At 37.5% G+C, this 21,352-nt stretch overlaps 1 protein-coding gene across 4 annotated transcripts in view; it reads left to right on the forward strand.

Annotated features, from left to right (window-relative positions):
• Positions 1-21,352, forward strand: part of suco (SUN domain containing ossification factor) — a 40,653-nt gene that overhangs the window by 8,272 nt on the left and 11,029 nt on the right. For 2 of the 4 annotated variants that reach the window (XM_069194402.1, XM_069194403.1), the window contains exons 2-14: positions 3,255-3,363; positions 4,282-4,401; positions 5,346-5,518; positions 7,290-7,430; positions 7,672-7,825; positions 9,004-9,127; positions 15,163-15,287; positions 15,396-15,463; positions 16,920-17,027; positions 17,342-17,447; positions 18,402-18,422; positions 18,646-18,701; positions 20,304-20,395. In XM_069194402.1, coding sequence (XP_069050503.1) covers positions 3,255-3,363; positions 4,282-4,401; positions 5,346-5,518; positions 7,290-7,430; positions 7,672-7,825; positions 9,004-9,127; positions 15,163-15,287; positions 15,396-15,463; positions 16,920-17,027; positions 17,342-17,447; positions 18,402-18,422; positions 18,646-18,701; positions 20,304-20,395 — 1,397 coding nt within the window. The remainder of the gene's footprint in view (positions 1-3,254; positions 3,364-4,281; positions 4,402-5,345; positions 5,519-7,289; positions 7,431-7,671; positions 7,826-9,003; positions 9,128-15,162; positions 15,288-15,395; positions 15,464-16,919; positions 17,028-17,341; positions 17,448-18,401; positions 18,423-18,645; positions 18,702-20,303; positions 20,396-21,352) is intronic. The other 2 variants (XM_069194404.1, XM_069194405.1) reach the window with 2 other exon arrangements.

The raw sequence follows: 21,352 nt of genomic DNA on the forward strand, positions 1-21,352 counted from the left end.
ATTTCAGCATGCTGCCTAATCCTGGAGAGTTATTTTCTTACTGTTAGAGGTTAAACCTTGCTTTTTAATTTTAGGGAAAAATAACATGGCCATCTACAAATCTGAATATAAGATATGCAAAATATGTTTTTTACAAGGGTAACTTGTTCATAATGCATTCATTCATGTGCGATTGTTATTAGTAATGTTAGAAATTTCAGGCTTCTCACAACTTGGTTGTATATTCTTTATCATGGCGTGTTATTTTCATTCTTGGACTCTCTGCACAGTCATAACCCTGTCACCCTAAAACTAACAAAAAAAATGGAAAGTTTTGCAGGAACCCTTGGCTCTACTGAAGTAGAGCACTGGATTTTCACTTCAGGCAGTTGCAAAAAATATTGTTGGCATTTCTGTGAGGAAGATGAGAACTAGGAATTGTAAATATGTTATTCTGCAGTGGGAGATGTAGTGAAGCAGGAAATTAGAAATTGGATCTGCTCTGTTAGGCCCCTGTTTCATGTTCACAGAAATATGTATCTATTGTCTGCTGATAACACTGCAACCTGGCAGGTCACAGGTAGCTCAGCAATCTGAGGATGTTCTGTATGACTCAGTCTATGGTAATGCTCAGCCAGTTTTTGTAACCATTATTTTGGGAATGTTTGTCAGCTAACAACAAAGCTCAGACTTGACAATGTGATGTCTGGGCCATAGCCCTTTAAGGTGCATTCAGTGTTTCTAACGAGCATGGTTGTGATAAAGCAGCTGGGGGTCTTGAATGGCTCAATATGTAGGTGCATACAGTTTGCCAAAATTGTGAATTTGAATTGGGAGTCCAGTGGAATGGATGCCTTAAATACAATTCAAGTTAATTGACGTATGTTGTTAAAAATGACCATTTGTACTTTCTGTAAATGGGATCTCTTAGCTGCTTCCTCTACAGTTGCCTTTAACCTTTCTGTATAATGCTCTTTTCCCTATTTGTACACTACAGGCAGGTGCAGGGACACTGTAGTAAAGTACAATGGAAAGAATACTTTTGTATTTCACATCTTTTGTATGTAGAGTATCTTGAGGTTCAGTTAGCCTCTTTGCATAACAGACCACATACCTCTGGAAGGCCTGTCAAGATCCTACAGTACGTTGAAATCACCATAGTAAACAGGCAGCTTGGTTTGCAAAACAACTTCGAATTTGAGATCTGGCCTACAGACTTTTTAACTTGGATCAGATGAATTGCTTTCTTTAAAAGAAGGAGTTTTTTTACCAAGGGTGTGAAATGCCTCTATGATGAGGATAATAATCCTTTTTTGCTAAGATGTGCAAGATTTATTAAAATGGTTTAACGAAGGCGTTACAAGGGATTTGAAATTTCCCCCCTCAGAGTACTTCCTATCTTATACAAAGGATTTCTTAGGTAAGTCATTAATGGATACTGGAGTTGAAACTGGCACATTATGAAAGATCAATTTTTGTATCAAAGCCTGACACCCGGTGGAATGTAGAAAGGTCTAGATGTGCGTGCTTGGTGCCTATTGCATGTAGGTGAGAATTGCATTTGCAGCTGTTCCTCACAGTCAGGTTCTTGTCAGGGATTGTACATGTGGTAGGATTAGGATGTTGTGGTCCCAAGTTTGAATGTCATCCGGTTGCATGCGAAGAACAAATGTGATACTTGCATTTGTTTGTGAACCTTAGATGAGGTTTACAAGTGCAAATACAGAATGTTAGCAATGTCATTTGTCAGCTGTCAACAGCAACTTAAATAGCCAATCATTTTCATATTGAATTTTTGTGCTGTAGCCACTGCAGTCTGAAAACTTCAAAGTGTGATGTAAGAGGTCCTTATTGGATGTGGCATGTCCCTCACAGAGTTTCTCTGGAGTAGTTTGCTGATTTTTGAAACAGACAATGGTTGTTGAGTCTTATTTGCCTCCCAACTTCTCATTGACGACCACTTCCAATGGTGTCAATAGCAATCAAAGATTCGGGAGATATTGTTTGAAGCCAGGCTGGTCATATCTTTTGCTGTTTTTGTGATCATTGAACAATTAATGACCTTATTACTTGTTATTCTGAAGACACTAATTGATGTTTAATCTGTTGTTTCAGAATTAAACTGTTCAGTCAACAAAGCTATTTGATCACTGTTTAAAGTGTACATAATATTGATGTAAAACAGACTTGCATTTTCATTGAGCATTGGTTAATATCCAGTACACACCAATGTATGTTGTCACAACTCATTAAGTGTGGGCCTTTGTTTTTGTCTTGAGGTGCAAGAGAAACATTAATACAAAGCATTCCAAGTCCCTGCTAGTTTTGTTAGTCTCTTAGACTCTTCTTAGTTGTTTAACTCTTCAGGTAATTCTCTGCGGCTTTGTCTGGATTTATGTTGGTACTTTATGGTCTGATCTGTATGGTGGTTTTGTGGTATAACCTGTAAACAAACTGTCTCTGAGTGATTCAGCGTACTTTGGAGATCAACCTTTTCTACAGGTTTGCTTAAAAAACTGAACCTCTTTTGGAGTTTGAAATTTCATTATTACTGATATCATATCTGCATTGTCAGTTTTTCAGTTTCTTTATAAGACTTCAAGTTGCCACCTTCAGAAAGTGGCTTTTTCCACCCACAGCTTAACTATGAGCAGTTGTCCTCCTTCCATCTTAGTGCTCAATAAGCAGCTGGCATTGTGCAGTTTTTATTGGAACATTCTGGGCGCTGATGCTATTTAAAACATTGTGTTGGGACTAAGAGAGAGAGACAGCTCTGACACTGGAGTTGCTTATTACACATCCATGCGAATATTAGGCCAGTATTGCTTAGCTGTATAGGCAGCCTGGCTACACTAACTACCTCCACATCACTTAAACTTTAAACCTACTGATTAGATAAAGGATTGAACCACAGAAGGTTTCTCATCATCTTTATGTGAGGTCATTTATTTTACTATGGTTTAAAATGCTAAATTGGTATTAAGATCTGATTTAAAAGTTTTTAAAAACATGTAACTTAGTTTGACAATGATAATAGGTAACTCCCAAAGCAAATCTGTTTGTGTTCTTGCAAATGTAGGTTTCAGGGTTTGGTGCTTTCAGTTGAAAGTGGGTAGTGGGTTACCTTAAAAGCCTTTAAAGAGAGGTGTGGATTATTTAAACACGTGTTCAGAAACTGATCTTTAGCACCTTCTGTTTGCTTGTCTGTGTGGCAATTCTCTGACAAAATCGGAAATGCAGGAGCCTTACAAATACGCCTCTGTGTTCTTATGCAGGTACCCCAGTCGTCATGTGTGTTGTTTGGATGAGAGCTCTACAGGCCCAGCACAGCTCGCACAGGATAGCAGTGCTCAGGCAACGCAGGAAAAGAAAACGGACAGAAAGGTAGCTTTTACTGCATCATTTTTAATTTCTAGATCTGTTCACTATAAAGGATTTACTTTCACAATAATAAGTATTTAACAACTGTCTAGTTTTCTATGCAGTCCAAGGATCAAGCTTATGTCTGAGCTTTTTCATTTATTTTGCCTTTTCTAATGTATGCTGTGGTTCCTTGCATTACACCCCCCATTAATAATAGATAGTTGTAATGTTTTAAAATACAGATGTTTTAATTGAATGGTTTGTCACCTAATAACACATTATTATCCTGTGATAAAGGTATGTAACATGCATATTTTATTAAACATTTTGATAAATGAAGCATATCAAAATTTGCAAAATTATGGCAAATATTTAAGCATCTATTAATACAAGTTAATATTCAAAGCAGAAGTATATAATGCTCAGTCTTTTATCTTACCTCCATTAATAACATAGAGGCCTTCTTCAGAAATGTCTGAATTAGTGCAGTTAATCAAAGGCAGAGGACTTTAAGCATTATATATGCTCTGCTTTATAGTGTAGCAGCTGTGCAATATATAACATGTATCTTCATAAGGATTAAGTCATTAAATAACTGTAGTGAAATATAATTTGCCATATAATTCACTGTTAACAATTAAATAATTTCTTTTCATTGTGTTCATTGGTATATTATGTATTTAATTAGGTGATCTAGCAGGGAAAACTCTAGAAAGTTTTGTGGTAGCACATAGACAAAGCAAGCTTTTCTAAATGTCTTAAAAGCAATGAGCCTGTTCTTTTCAAAGTTTAAGATATAGATTTATGAAAGTCGCTGAAGATTTGATACAGTAGCTATTAAAATGCAAAACAAGGAAAAATGTAGGCACTGGAATGTGTGGAGATCTGTTATTTATGAGAAAAGTGGGTAATTTTTTTCATTTTTTTTTTAACCTGCAGGATGAAGAGAAATGGTCCTTGAATATCCAGTCCTCTTACGATTATGGACTGGAGGCTGAAAAAGCTTTTCAAGATGAAATATTAAGAGAGGACTGTGGCAAAGAAAAAGAACACGATCAGGTTAAAAATCTTTCAACTAAGCCTTTATAATGTTAAAGAATGTATCTAACTCCTTAGAATTTTTTCCTCCTGAATACAGTATGTGTAGTACAGAACATAGTAGCTTCCCATTGAGAGGTATGGGTGATTTGTGCTTTAAGTATTTTAACTTCTGTCATTTAAAGTCAGCTAGTCTAGTGTTCTACACTGCTTGGAGCTGCTGAAATTGACAAACATATTGTTCAAGATTCTATTTTCTAGCCTATCAAATGAACATTGGTAGGTATAAAGTTTCCTTATTCATTATTGGAACATTGAAGTCTTTTGTCTGTTTTTTTGCACAAAGGGATATATTGCAATGTTATGAAAGGAAAGATGAGCATTTTACTGTTTGAGAGAGAATTGGTCAGAGAACATGCTGCTTAAACCACTGTTAGTTTTGAGCACTGTAATAAAAAAATACTTAAATTTCTATATGCACAAAAATATTAGTCTTCTTCACATACATTCATTTGTAATAAATGTTAAAAGATGTGTATATAGCATTCCTTTACTGATTACACAGCAGTAGTATAAGATTGGTGACAACCATGTGCAGTATACTGACAGGGGACAGAGTGTTTTTTTCAGAACAGGCTCTTAAAGAATATTTAAATGAAATGTTGCTTGAGAGCAGAATGTTCAAATGATCTAGGCAGCAAAAGTTCAAACCACAGGTTTTCAGGTTCCAAAAAATCAAATTGTTGGCAAAGCTGTAATTGAAGATATTTTATCTAAATCTCATACCATAATTCCAAACCAACATTAATATGGTGAACAAGACTTTTTGACGGTACTGGAGACAGTTGTTGGCATTTGTTCTATTTGGTTTGTATCATTTTAGTTTTGAAACTACCAAGTATGAAAAAGGTAAAAATGCTGGAGAAGCCAATGATAAATCTACTGTCTGCTTATATTTTGGACAGACTGTGAAAACAGATGAACCCAGTGGGTTAGCTGAGCCAGAGCCAGTGTCTGAGGCCGTGCCAGAGCATGGGACTTCTCTCAGCCTGGATGATACCCCTTCCACTGCTTCTGCTACTACTGAGAACATCTCCAGCACACCTACCTCACAGACCCCTCCTGTCACACAGTCAAGGTGAGAGCTCCTGTTCCTTGCTACTACGCACAAGACCAGTTAGGCAGCTATTTCATGTTTTTGTAATAGTTTAGCCCGGAGGAATCTTTCACATATCCTGTAGGAAGTGAATGATGTGTGGGTTTGACGAGCTTCAGTGTAAACTAAGTGATAATGATAGATTAAATCTGAAAGTTGAGAGACTGGGACCTGGGTGCAATAGTAGAGCTATTTGGACACAGTTTTAATGTTGGAATATAGAATGCATTTTCTTGTTTTCAGCACAGGAGCCAGGTGATCTGTGACCAGAATCTGAGATCAAACCTTTGGTCTTAAAATGTGGATACAGATGAGAGAATTGCTGTTGCAGCAAATCTTAAATGATAACATAAAGGTCTTGCCGTAGATAATTATCAATGAATACGGGGTTGTCACATCTTTTTAATCAAATGTCACAATACTTGACACCCCATTTTAAATACATGTATAAACATTAAGATGTCTAAAATATATAGTTAATACAATAAAATATAGGCTTGATACTCTTTTTAATGTACATAAAATAATATATATAAATATTCACAATTTAAAGCTTTTGTATTGTTTAAAGCAACTTTGACATTTGCCTTCTATCTTTGACTGGAGTTTTGGAAAATCTTTTTAAATTGGTAACCGTGGATTTCCTGTATTTTGTATGTGTGGATTAATGGCAAACATAAAGCTGTTTTAAATTGGGGAATTTGGTTACAACAGGAGAGATGCCTTTTAAACCTTTCAAAAGGGGAGTGCACTAATGCTGCATTCGTTTTTTAAGGGTGAAGAACATGTTTCATAAGAAGTTGCGTTTGGATAGTTTAACAAATTAGAATAATCACATCAGTGACCTCAGATTAAAAGATTTGGTGTTTTATAACAATTTAATCTTGCAGTATTTTGAGCACTACAAATATAAGTGTAGAAGAGGAGTAAAGAGAATGCAATTTTTTAAAAGGAATTTCACCTTCTGGTTAAGTTATTCAGAGTCCTGTGACTGCATCATGAAAATGTACAGCCTGTCAAAATGAACCCATGGTTACAAAGTAGATTAGCTCTTGGAAGAGCAGAAATCAATACAGTATAATCTACTTTCAAAACTTAATTTCAAACAGTGTTATGTTTGAATTTTATGGTAAGAAGTACCATTATCGAATTTTAGCACTCCTGAATCTGTGGGCATTGTTTCTTAGGTTTGATGTTTAAGATTGGTCAGACAGTTTTAGCTCAAATTACTTCATTTTAAAATGGCAATGACAGTAGGGCACTTTTTGAATGTAGATTATTTCATTATGTGAAATAATATTGATGACATTTCTGAGATCTTTTAATACTGCTAAACCACCCTCCACAGACTGGTGTTCATTTTCTGTCGCTGCTGGGATGCAGTGGTCTCCAGGATATCTGCCCAGGTCTCCTGTTTTGGAATGTCCCCTTCATTAAATGTGCAGACACCAACAGAAATCCCACTTGGAGAAAGTCATCAGTCTTTCTCTGTATGACTTATTATGCCACTCAGAATTTATACCCTTTTTTTAAGCATTACCTTATTGAATTCAGCCTCTATTCTGAAAACTCTTCCTCGCTCAGAAAAATTATTTGAGAAGTACAGTTCATCCTAGAATGGCCCAAAACTTATATTTTTTTACCATTAAGGTGACCCATCTGCACATGAGTCCCCTTACCTTTCTCCTTCCTCTATCTTCCTGTCCAGCAAGGTCACCAAGGTAAACAGCATATTATCATTTCTTTCCCTCAGTGCAATAGAGGTTCCCAGTGCTGATACCCATGTAGGCAGCTCTTATGATGCTGAGCAGTCAGCTGCTGACTGTGAGGCTGGAGGGACTCCTGTGGCGTCCCCTCCCAGCGAGTCCCCTCCTTTTGACAGATCGCTTGACAGGTGAGTACTGAAGTTGGCTTGTGAGCCACAATGACCAAAATCCACAGGGACCAAGGTAACAACAACGTCTTTGCTATGCTGAGCAACACTCCACTTGCCTTGCCTATTTTGCTGTCGTCTTCGCCAAAAGAGAAAATGTTGACTAGGTTCAGAGCAGAATGCCTTCTTTTGTTTTTCGTGCAAACAGCTTACCTAGAGCAATGTACTTCTCTTCCTCTCCCCATCCTGTTCTTCCCTACAGTCTGGCCGTGGAGCACATAGAGAATATTTCCAGTACCCATGGAAGAGGGAAAGGGACCAAAACTGACCTGGACTCCCCTCTGACGCCAGTGGGTAAGGACAAGCCAGAGCTGGACCAGAGTGGTGGGAACACATCTCATGTGCAGAAGGGAGAGGTGAGCCACTATGGAGCTTCCAGTTACTTTTCAGGAAAGGCTCAGTGAGGTTTTTAGATCAAAAATCTGAAAAGGGCAGTTAACCAGAGTACAGAAAATAATATAATGCTTAAAAGGCTTTTTCCAGGTATTTGTGTAGACCATTAAAATAACTTCTGTAATAATCTGAAAACATGTGTAAAAGCTTAGGGTTTTTATGAAATGTATGTATGAAATGGGCAAGATCTGGCTTTCTGTTAGTGCTTTTTGAGCTGCAGTGTCAATGCATAACCCTTTTTTGGAAAAACGTGAGGCTTTTGATCTCCTTGTAACCCTGAAAGAAGGAGAGACAAGGAAAATAGTTCTTGTTTTGAGCTTTGTGAAAGGATGCAGATTAGTCGATTATTGTGGACTTTGCACAGTAATCTCCAAGTAAGAACTGCTTTTAGTATTAAGGCATCAAAGAAATGTGTGCATGCATCATCTCTTGGTTGTTTTGCACCACTTAATGTTTTCTTTGTTTTGTGTGGATAAAATTGAATCTTCTGAATTTACTTGCACGCATTATTCATGATGGGGCTACATTTTCTTGTGTCTGTTTTTAAATGGCAAGAGTTAAAGATCAGTCCAAGCAGCTTCAGAGACCTTCTATGTTAACATTTAATGCAGTTTGTGCTCTCTTAGCCACGGTCTGCATTGGTTCAGGAAGCATTAGCTGAAGAGAGAGAATTACCTTATTTTCCTATGCGGTCCTCCGGTGTTCACTAAAGTAAAGGAGTGGTTAGGGCTCTGGACTAGCTCTTGAAGGTTGTTTTAAAACCCAGGTGGGTTACTTAATGAAGTACTTCATTCATGTTGCTTCAGTTAAATGCACAGCATTGTAAATGGGTACACATGTAATTTGACTTGTCAGCAAAATAGTGTTTCTATTTTTGTGTGTTAATCGGTTTTCTTATTTTATAAATGAAATTGTAATGGTAGAACTTCAGATCTACCAATGAAGCTGCAGATGAGTAACATTTTGACTTATAAGATTCAGAGCTTAATATTTTTAAAGCATTACATTTGAATTCTCAGTTGTGACTGTCCTAGTGTAAAATGCAACTTCACTCACAAAAGTGAAATGTAGACATGAGGCTCATTTAAAAACAATAGGCCTTTTCTCATTTCTTCCATGATTTTCTCTCTCCCTTGGCCAGAAAGTGGATCCTAACAATATCAAGGACCCAGATCCATCTGCTGTGGTAAATGGCAAAGACCCTGGAGATATCCCCACCTTTGATGAGTGGAAGAAAAAAGTAATGGAGGTGGAGAAGGAAAAGAGTATGTTTTCTGGTATTTGAAGTAAACCTTGCACTCATTAATCCAAGTTCCTTTCTTTTTGATGGAGCATCAAAAGAAAACACAACTACCACTCTTTTATAAAATTTCAGGAATATGAAAATATTTGTCATGAATGTGTTGCCGGGTAAGAAATTGCTGGCTGTGAACACCCCAGATACCGAGCAATGGTGCATTGACTTTGTCCAGCTTCCAACATACTGATGGCACAGAGTCATTGTTCTTTTGATAAGAAAGGCAAATTGGTTCCTTTGTGTTTTCTTTTACCAGCTATTTATATTCAACAGATGAAATAATTTAATCAGCTGTGCCCCATCATCTCACTCACTTAAAAGATGATTTAGTGCTTATGGCAGTGCATCACGGTCAGTCAGTCAGAATGATCAGTTATTCAAAGTGCAACCAGAAACATTCAATCTATATCCAATATACATTTAGTTTATTTTCCTTTGTTTCTTTTGTTGCTCTGTATCACATTGGGCTGTCACAAGGCAGCTCTAATGATGACCAGTAAAGCATAAATGTAAGTAGCTCCTAAATTGTCAGTTTTCCTTTTCTTTCAATAGTAAATTGTTGTGGTTTAGAAATGTGGTAAGAGGAAGGAGGAGCTGTTCTATGGCAGTGCTCAATAACCCTCAAGAAAGGGTTATGGTAATAATAGCTATTTGTCCACAGTAAATACAATTCTCAAACCAGTTAATTTTTTTCAAAATAAATTCACCATATTAGTAATCATCCCTCTGCTGTTGTGTTAACTACGCCCACTCCAGTTCTAAGGGTTAAGTTTTTAGTTTTACTGGTGTGGATGCTACTGATATGATGTAGTTTGTAGCTAAAAAGAAGCCTAGTCCTTGTGTTTTGGGCCCTATTGTTATGCATCACCCCAAATCTACTCTCTGTGTTTATCCATTTGTTACCAACCTAAACACTCCTTGGCTTCTGGTCTTCGATCTGCAGAGATGAGGTCTGTTACTGTCACAGCTGTTAACAAAAATCTCATCTAGACCCTAAAGTTCCTAATAAATTGTATCCTATGTCCAATTCACATCTGCAACATTTCTGGAATGGGTGGCTGGGGTTTGAGTGAAGTGTTGTCTTGCTTCTAATGAGCTGTTTGAACCTTTCCACTCTGCTTTTAAACAAAATACTGAGGCAGCCCTGGTCAAACTAGATGATGACTTGCTGATTGTTACCGATTTGGGTTTTATAATATCTTTCTCCTTTTGGACTTAAGTACAGCTTTTGATACTGCCAGTTACGGCATCTTACAGAGTGTACATAAAATGTAATTATTTACTATTTACTTTTGTTGGTTTTGGTTTATAGGACCCAATTATCAGATTTTGACTTTTCAATCTGCTGTTGTCCTAGTTACTCAGGGTGTTCCACAGTATGTTGGGACACATACAATTTAGCATGTACAGTATGTTTTTTATTGTTACATGATTCAACATCATGAGTTTGGGTTTCAGTGCTATGGCATTTGGATTTCCTTCAAACTAAATGTTATACCACTATCCAAAGCTTCTGCCCATTACAGTTGGCTTTTCTTATCTTAATGTATAATTTGAAGCAGAGCTTTAAGTTAAAATATGTGACTGGAGTCATGCTTTTATTGGCTCCCAACAACTATGCAAGGTTAAAGATTTCAGTGCTGTTGATGCTGCTTTAATGAAACTCTTGTCTGAAGTTATACACCTTGTTGGTGCTTTTGACTCTGTTGTCATTTGAAGCACACGTTAGAAACGTCATAATGGGTGAAAACATTTCTTCAATCTGCCAGTTGTACATCCCTTGCTATTCTGGTTGCTCAAAGTGCCTTTGTTTGTAATGTGAATATGTAGGTACATACTGTTCTTAGGTGCCCAGTAGGCCTCCATGTGTCATGAATACTGCATCTCATGTACAGTACAAACTAGATATTCTCTGCATCTGCATATAACCTGTCCTGTGTTAATTATATTGGTTCCATTGTGAACTGTAGAGTAGAATTTAGGGTTTTCCTTCTTTAAATATATGTAACTGAATTGTCTGCTTCCAGGCTACCATTATGATTTATTGAATATATAAAATATTAAATAGTATTTTCCATCATTTAATCTGAGTTTATATCCTCTTATGCAACCTAAGACCAAGCTGTCTATAATGGATTGTGGAACTCATTGCTCTGATTCACCAGACTGTAATTATGGATCATTTTAGTTAACTGTTCTTAGCTGTATTTTTACTAAAGCTTTTAATGTACAGTTGGTTTATCATTGTTTTTATTTTTTGCTTACTGTTATTTTATGTTTATTGGTGTTCAGCACTTTCTTTCTTAATACAGACTAAAAAATACTGTATCAGTTAAAAGCTTTATTTTTTATCTCTGTATGTATGAGCTTAGCTTGTTCAGTAGCTGCAGGGTTTTTATTCACTCAGAGTGATATGTAGAAAAACTGGAGCGTACAAAATGCATTCATATATTGTGTAACCCAACACTACAGTGAGAACTGCAGTGAGATGTAGTGAATTGCTGCCCTTTACAAATTAAAGCAAAAGGCAATGGATCTCTATACTGAACATTCGGTAGCTTGATATTAAGAAGAAACTTTGCTTTAAAAGGGACATCTGGTGTTATACAAAATCTGTAGTTCAGAATGTTTTATGTTATTATATAATAACTGACACTCTTGCGTTATGGACATATATTAAAGGAATAAATCTCTTCTTAGTGCAGCCTCCTGAGCCACATAACAATGTCTGCTGCATGTCAGTCCTTGTACTGAGGCTGCTGACACACGTCCAATACTGCATCATTGGACACATTAAAAGGTCCATGTGGAAATACCATCTTTCAGCTGTGAACAGCATTGATTAGAAGTGGTCTCTTCATTCACTTGGCAGTAATATTTAGCATTCAGTATTCATAATTTTAAAGGAACAAGTAATAGGTTTATTCCATGCTGAAAAAAAGAAGAAAGAGAACACAACGTTTCGGCCGTGGAGCCTTCTTCAGGTGTGAGAGAGACAGGGCAGTAGGCAAAGGTAAAGTAGCGGGAGAACAAAGGTTGAGAGGGAGGAGGAGTGAGAGGCGGGAGCAGGGGACAGAAAGAGAGGCCAATCAAGAGGTGTGAAGTCAGAATGGGTGCAGAGAGGTGTGAAATGAAACTTCCAATGAATGGAGAAAATTTAAAAGAACAGTAATCTGTCGTTAAGGGAAGGGAGAATGTGTGATCCTAGCTGCAGAATAATTTTAGTTTCGGTGGTCTTTCTGATGTATGAGTTCGGAAAACCGTCTTTGAGAACACAGACGGAGAGATTAGAGTGGTCGTGGCCGTCAGAGGTGAAATGAGAAACAATGGGCTTGGAGAGATCTTTAATCTTCACAGCCCTGACGTGTTCTCTGAAGCGGTCTCCGAGTCTCCTTCCTGTTTCCCCAATGTAGATGGCTGGGCATTTACTGCAAGAGATACAGTAAATAAGGTTGCTGGAGGTACAAGATGCTGTCTGGGTGATCCGGAATTGTCCTGAGGGGCCTTGAATGAGTGTGGTGGTGGCTGTGTACTTGCAGGCTACCCACCTGAACTACTTCATAATTTTAATTTTTGTATTTTCCATCCTTCATTGTAAGTACATTATAGCTCCCTCAACCTAGGAGGTAGGTATTTGTACAGCAAGTGTCTAGTACCGTGTTTAATATATTGGTAGTTTAGTAATTGATTTTATTGCCACCTAGCGAGTTAAGGCTGTGTAACAATGTGGGAGGGGGAGGAGCTGCCGCAAACACCAGTAAACATCGACACCCCATCTGATTGGGCAGACGAGGCGAGTGAAAAAGGGAAAAGCCAAAAGTAAAAAGAAAAATGCGCTGCTTTGCGCAGTGGTGTCCAGGCTGGACTGTCCCTATTTAGCACAGTCTAGCCTTGAGAAATAGAACCTCTTGGGACGGCGCTATCCGGGTGGGAGATACATGGTGGGACAGGATAAAAGAATTTAAAATGAAGGGAAACGACGGCCTTACGCTTGCGTTTCTGTTCCCTTTGGGACTGTCACTGGAAGGTTCTCCCCTTGCGGGGGATTGCTCGTCAGTCCAGGGAAGTGCTCAGTGTGTCTTAAAGGGCCCCAACAGCTGCGGCTCGTCCTTAAATAACTAGGACAGCTGTGTTGCTAAGGTGATCCAGGTCTCCGCCTCCACACTGAACACGCCCACAGCATCTTATGAACATAAAGCTCACAAGTTAAATGTCATTCTGTCCATCTTGTTACTAGCAGCCAAGTGAACTTAGTGTTTTAAGAAGCCTACCCTATTTTTAAAAGTTCCCATAGAATCACCTTCAACCACACGACTTGAGAGTTGATTCCAGATTCTTACAGTACTTTATGTAAAAGATTTTCTGCTGCTTTCTGCTTTTCTGTCTTGAATTGCCCAAAACTTAATTTCTTTATGCCCTGCCCTGAGCATTAGAATTACCTTGGACATATAAGAATACAGTATTTGGATTATTAAGTGACTTGACGTCCCTTGATTCTAACCCTGTAACTGGCGTGTGCAGGCCTAATCGGCCCAGCTGCCACGTCTAGAATTTATGGGCTGATTTAAATGACCACAGGAGTTTTAATTTTTCCCCACAGAGTTCCAGAACAAATGTTTCAGGGATGCTGAGCACCTTGTCTTTCAGATGAGATATCAAACTTTGGCAGCGTTCACTGTTAATCAAATGTCTATTAACTGTAGAACTGCAAACCTACCATGCACCCAGCACCAACAGGAGAAAAGTACTAATGAAATTGCTTTATGTGAATATATAACAAATGTGTGCTTTTTTCCCCCCGTATCAGAAAGCTGTCACCACATTTACATTTTCAAGTAGTTGACCTCAGTATCACCAAAACTGTCTACCAAAAAGAATAATATAATCTACAGTGGTGCTAGAAAGTTTGTGAATCCTTTAGTATTTTCTGAATTTCTGCATAAATTTGACTTTTGAAATTTGAAGTCATAACAATAAAGAGAACCCAATAAAACGTAACACGCAAAAGGATATACTTGTTCATTCATTTATTGATCAAAATGATCCAACATTAAATGTCTTTGTCAGAAAAAGTATGTGAACCTCTAGGATTATCAGTTCAGTTAAGGGGATAATTAGTCAGGTTAACAGTTTAGTCACAGGTCACTGCTGTGGGCTGTCTATGGTATTGAAATTGTATAACGTTATACTCTTTACACATTCTTCCTTTAAATATCTCCATTTTAAGTTAATTTTAATTAATTTTAACTTCACACTTTAATGGTATTTCCAAGCATTTGGTAAATACTTTTTTTACTTCCCTGTTCTGTTTAAAGAAAGTGATGCATCTAAATGTTCCGAGCTCCTAAATCTTTCTAGTTCAATGCTACACATTTAATATGTGAGTGATTATATAATGACTAATAGCTTTGTTCTGCAAAGAACATCCACATTACGAATATGATTTTCTCTTGTAGCATTATTATTAAGTTGATGCTAACATTTTTAATACATTAGCCCACATAAAGTACTAATTTTTTTGCTATTGTATTTAATGAGATGTTTTTTTTTTTCTGAACAGCCACTTTTATCAAATCAAATTTACCATTTTAAAACTTGGCCCAACATTGCATTTATTGCCCGCATTTTAATGAATTCTTAAGTTTAAATGAAAATTATAGTAAACAGGAGACTGAATCTTTTAAACAGGATGTTTAAAAGATTCATGTTTGATCTTGTACTTCCTGGTTTGCCACTTAAAACGAGGGATTTTTTTTTGTCAGAGAGAGAACAGGACAAACCGGTCTGCAATTCTGAAATCTCATTAACTTTTAACAGTTGAACTTCTCACATGTGTCTTCCTGTGGCAACTGCGTTAAGTCCAAAAATATGGAATGGAATTCACATGTAATGCCTGTCTTATTGAGTAAACCATGCGTAGTGCAAGACAGGTTCCACAGAAACCGATAAATCTTAACTGATACCTCGGTGATTTCAATGACTAGAATCTGCTTTGTCCCACAGGTCAGTCAATGCACCCCTCCTCCAATGGGAGCCCCCATACAGTAAAGAAAGTACAGAAGAACTTCAACAATTACGCTTCAGTGGAGTGTGGTGCTAAAATCCTCTCTGCTAACCCCGAGGCCAAGGTACTGAAACTTCCTTCCTTTGTGCAGTATAGTACGGCCGTTCACATTATTTGTTTTCTTGTCCACATACTGTACATTCATTTTCATCTTTATAAATTTTGTTTTCAGAGCACTTCAGCAATTTTGATGGAAAATATGGACTTGTACATGTTAAACCCTTGTAGCAACAAGATCTGGTAAGTTGTTGCAGTCTAATTTTAGTGTTTGTTTACCGGCCGTTTTGAATATCACCACACAGACCAATAGTTGTAGATTAAGTATACAATATAAAAAGCTTTCCTTTTACTAATCACTTTGCTATCCCAGTACTTCTGGAGGACAAAGTCAAAATCCTTTTCCTGCACAAATAAAAAAATGTATATTGAGTGACTAGTGTGAATGATAAGTAAGATATTGGTTTATTTTTGGGTAAATCCATGCATATTAGAACCCAGTGATTAAAGGGCCCCTAAGTATTGGGATACATTCACTTTAAATTTCACGGTGTAAGAGACTGTGGTTTCATATCCCATTGAAGCTATACTGTAGCTGCATGAAGTCTGCAACCTGCCAAGTTTACCAAACTCTTTTAATCATTTGAGATACTTGGGTAAGCCTTTGTACAGCCACTTTGGGTTCTCTCTGTTCTTGAGGTTTTTTTACTTTTTTCCCAGAAGTATGTATGCAAAATGCTTGCTTGATTGAATTGAAAGATTTTTCTGCCTCATGAGCATCTTGGCTACATTGGCAGTGTGCTATGGGTCAGTGTCTTGTTGAATGTTGAAGAGTTGCCCTGTAGGTATAGAAGCAATTTCTTCTACTTAAGCAGATGTAATGATTCTGTAAACTTCAGATTTCATTCTGCTGGTGCCATCATCAGTTATAGTTATATCATTAATAAAGATGAGCCAGCAAGTTCAAAGGTGGCCAGATAAGCTCTGACCATGACAGTACAGTACCTCCACCAGGCTTTTTAAGAAGTATAACATTGAGCCAGAAAAGTGTTGAAACTCTTGACAGATGAGAAAGAAAGGAACTGCAGGTTCTCAAAAAAAAAACACGAATCTTTATGGAATTACAAAAATAAAAAAAAATATTGTTTTGTGTTAATCTCGTGATCACAAGTATAAATTTCTTGACTGTAAAGCAAAAAAGTTTTGACATTGCCATCCCCATTGCCATTTTTGGAGGGCACTGTATCTCTTTGAATTCCAAATTTAAAGGCTAAACACTAATTACCCATGCATTTTCCATTGTTTTGGGAAAGATTGTGAAGTTGTCTGTGTTGATGCTAAAGCCCTACCAAAACATGCATACAGTAGCTGTAGAATGTGAAAAGCATGAGCTGTTCATTTGGGAAGTTTTCTGCACAACAGCTTAAAAGTATGCGGCACTGTTTGTGTTTAGCCATCCTGTTTACGATCTAAATTCCTGTTAAAAGGCATATGTCAGAGAGCCACGTCGGTGTGTACAGTGCATACAGTACAGCACATCTTCCACAACTCTTGGCTGTTGTGCAAACACATCCTACTAACGAGAAGCAGAAATGCAGGGGCTGAGAAACCAGTAGCTATTCTGTGCTTTAGCTTTGCATAAATGCTATTTTTGTTAATTCTCTTTTTCACTTCTAATTGCAAGCTTTTTCATTTTCAGGTTTGTAATTGAACTTTGCGAGCCAATTCAAGTCAAACAGCTGGATATTGCAAACTTTGAGCTGTTCTCCTCTACTCCAAAGGACTTCTTGGTTTCAATTAGTGACAGGTCAGTTTTGTCCTTCATCATGGAGGAGTGTGGGATTCAATTAGAAAGAACAAGTTTTATCTCAACTTCAGGTGTCAATCGCAAATGAAACAACTTTTGTGAAATGGGGCTGTTTTTAGAGACTTTGAGAAGGCGCTGTTTGCGAAGTTGGGGAAAAAATGAAGCCTTTTAAGAAGGCTTACATATAAACATAACAGACAGGAATTAGCAAAAACAAATAAATGATACGTGTATCTAAATAAGGTAATGCTTTTTGAGTACTATTCTCCAGCTGTAAAACCATGAAGAAAATAGTTTGTTGTATTTACTCTCAGGTACCCGACCAATAAATGGATTAAGCTTGGCACGTTTCACGCACGAGATGAAAGGACTGTTCAGAGCTTCCCACTGGATGAACAGCTGTATGCTAAATATGTCAAGGTAAGAAGCATTGCATCCTTCTTCTGCTTAGAAGACTTCACTTGTTATTTGTTTGTTCACTTTCTAATGACACTTGAGGTCTGATCAGTTTCATTCAATGGCAGATAATTTGTCAGGCTCCAAGTTTGTAGAGCAGAAAAGTTATGTGCCCTGTATTGTGGTTGGAAGACTTTGTAGAACAAATACACTGATGTTTTAAACTCCCTACCAATAATATTTAAATTGGGAAAAGAGGACATATGAAATATTATTCTATTCTTTTGACAGTTGTTCAGTGTTTGGGAGTAAATCATTTTAGAGTTAAAATACAAGGACTCATTGGAGTCACTGTACAAGAAATCATGGAATTCCTAATAAGAAAAACAAATGTTTTTAACTTTTATATTCTGTGGGAATATAGTTTACAATATGTACATATTTCTTACAGTAGTGGTTACTGAAGTCTTTCTCCCAAACAACGTTTGGTAGTTAAACAAAATCCTCATCTTTGACATCTCATGGTTCCTGTTTTTTTTCTTTCTGAACTGCAAGATGTACTGTATACATTTTTATTATTGCTCCATCTACTAATATTGAGTTACCATGATATGCTCTCTACCACAATGTCTGTAATTCTTGTGAATAAATATTTTCTTTGATTTGATGCCAGGTCATTGGCAGTTTTGAATGATAGTTGCAGCAGAAACCTTGTAAAGGCCTTGTATTTCCCTTCTGTAGAGCAAAATAATGCTGTCTGTCTATACTTCTGTTTTCTTTGGTCGCTATTCAGTAAAGTCTTCTTTAATATCTTCCCATTCCTGTAGTCTCTTGTAGAGCTAGATTGTAGAGTGAATAATGCTTATAGATTTTAGCATTAGAATAAAAATTGCTTGACTTGCTTGTGGCATGAATCTGGTCTTCTACTACTGACTACTTTTCTTGTTTTTCTCTCATTTTCTATTTTTCTTGCATCAGATGTTCATCAAGTACATAAAGGTTAGCATTATTCTCTTTCAGATGCTTTGGATAGACAGTTAAATGGGGCTTTGGTGGCAGTGCACAATAAAGCATGGCAGAAAAAAAATTTAAAATAAAGCTTTGCAAATGTAGTTCGGCCTTACTATTTACTAATTCTTAACTATCATGATGTATACATGCTCACATAATGTTAACAGAAGGCCTACCTTTGCATGGGTTTTAATGATTTTCTCCTATATAGGTTGAGCTGCTCTCTCATTTTGGATCAGAGCATTTTTGTCCACTCAGCCTCATCAGGTAAGTGGTTGAGTTGATTGTGTAACTGAGGCCATACTATTTCTTATATGTTCTTAATGTCTTTTGTTTGAAAAAAGCTCTGCTGTGTGTGCAAATGACAACTGTTCCCAGTCAAGTAGCAACAGTGATGGTCTGAAGATTGTCTAGAAGGTGTGTGTACAAAAATAATTTACTGGGAAAACACAAATTAAAGTATTCCTTTTCTGTGTATATACAATTATACTGCAGTGCTCTAATATTATCTGAGGCAGTGTGGTATGCTCTACAAATTACAAGTGTATTGCGTAACATTTACATTTAATAGTTCTGCAGGAATTTGTGCCTTAGGCTCCTGAAGAACCCTATAGTGATCTCTCCTGTAGTCTGTTTTCCTGTGTTCTCAGAATTTCTTGTATCCCTGCTGAGGCCAAAATGAAGGGGAAAGCTGTCACAACAGGAAAGCCTATTATTAAAACCCTTAAATTTCAGTTGTAAAACAACAGAAAAAGTGATGCATTTAATTTGAAATCTCAGAAATATATATATACACGTGATATATTACGTGATAAAAGCTCATTGTTATTTTCAGTTACAGCCGGGATCGGCAAACTTTTTAGAGCAAGGGCCACTAACATTTTTTTTACTAACCTTGCTGGGTCACCTGAGTGAAATCCTCTATCTAGCCGATAAACTCACCGACAGGAATAGGTTGCGTTTCTCTGGGCACATCTCCTCCGTGACCTTGCATACCCTGGTTAATAAACTCTCCGCCCGTGAAGGGTTTGCCAGCTGCTGCTAGAAGTTGTGATACCCAATAACTGGCTCGGACAGCCGCAACATTCTTCGAGTTTTCTCTTGAACAGTTTCTGCTGCCCCTATAGCGATTTTTTCAACTGTTCTGATTTTTCCCTCTGTCATCTCCTGTCTATTCCGAAAACTTAGCCTGATGTTTTCTCGTAACGCCTTTTTATGTTGTATTCTTTAATCACAGCGATAAGACACATTGCCTTTTGTTTCCATGGGACACAAAAGTAGTCTTCTAAACCGCTTGTCACTGAATTTTCGACCCTATGCATCGATCTTTCTTTTTTCAGACATGGCAGGAATGCCTTACAGTTAGCCTCCTGTTAGTTATAACTTTTAGAACCATTTAAAATCATCACCTGCTTTCAAACAAGATGGCGTACACTAGACATCACTTGTGTTACTGAGCCAATCGCATTAGGCAACAAAAATCCAGATGAATTTACAGTAAGAATCAGCTGTAGCAAAAGGCATAACCTAGGTTAAAGGTAACGTCTGATAGGCTAAAAGTAAATGCATCGTGAAATAGGCGTTGTTCTGCAATTGACCGTTAGTGCTGAGAGAAAGCAGCAGAGCTAACAAGTAGAGGCCACTGGCGGAAGATTTTCAATATCTGATGCAAAAAGTAACCCTCGAGATTCCAACAGTAGTGAGCTGCGGGCCACTAAGAAAAGTACAGCGGGCTGTAGTTTGCCGACCCCTGAGTTAGAAGACACTGCGAGTGTCATTCTTTTATGGCTTTCTTTTTTTACATCATTCATTGGGAAATGAGTGACTGTTCATTGTACAGTATTCACTGTTGTGTTTTACCCCTGGCAGGGTGTTTGGCACCAGCATGGTGGAAGAATACGAAGAGATTGCAGAATCACAGTATGCATCGGAGCGATTGGAGTACCTGGATGAAGATTATGGTAATGGCAGCGTTTTTTTTAGATCAGAATTTTTTGTGTATTTTATACTCATCCATTTAGGAATCTCGAATTGTTTCTTTACACTTTGGCTCCTAGTCATAGCTCCTTTTGACATGGATCCGATCCTTTCGTCTTTTCACATGCTAATAACCCTTACATAACAGTTGTTCTCCGGGGATGTCACAGGAGTTACCGTTTCAGAAACCTGGACACCTAATCCCAGCCTGGTCCCCTAATAAGACACAGCCAATTGTGTGCTACTGTTTGGACTATTGCAGTAACAGTCAGCAAGTGACGTGATCCTGTGTTCTGGGCAATAGCCTCTGCTTGTGGAGCCATTTGGGGGACCTGAAAACCTTTAGTCTCAGAGAAATGTTCTTCAAGTGCATCTGTAACAGACCAAATATCAAAGTTTAAGGTAGTATTTAAAGTACTGCAACTTGTGTAGGGGTTCAGTTGTTTCTTTGTGTATAGCACCTCAAAGTGGTGAATGCTGCCAGTTCTCAGCATTGCCCAGAATGCTTGCTGTTTGTTTAGGGCATTTCTCCTAAACAACCTTTTTCTCCAGATCTTTTACTTATGGTATACTTATGCGTCAGTAAATGACCAAAACTGAACGTAATGTAGAACAAGAGCCACAAATAATAGAAGAGCATTTTTGTAGCTAATCCCATCCAGGCAGTTTTCCATAGCCCCTTGTAAATAAATAAATTGCAGTACATATTAAGTGGTAAAAGCACCTCTGTTTAATTTCAATTTCTGACCCTGTGTGTTTGCTGCTGGGATTGATCTTGTTTTATTTTATCCACCAATTTGAAAATTTAAAATAGGAAATTCAATCCTTATTTATTTCTCTAGTTCAAGGCTGAGACTCAGTTCCTTTAATCTATATCTGTAAAACCAGGACTTATTGTGGGTCCTTTTAGTGACGTCTTACTAAGGGTGCAGTATCCATTC

Source organism: Lepisosteus oculatus, chromosome 9 (genome assembly GCF_040954835.1).
Source record: "Lepisosteus oculatus isolate fLepOcu1 chromosome 9, fLepOcu1.hap2, whole genome shotgun sequence".
NCBI lineage: Eukaryota > Metazoa > Chordata > Actinopteri > Semionotiformes > Lepisosteidae > Lepisosteus > Lepisosteus oculatus.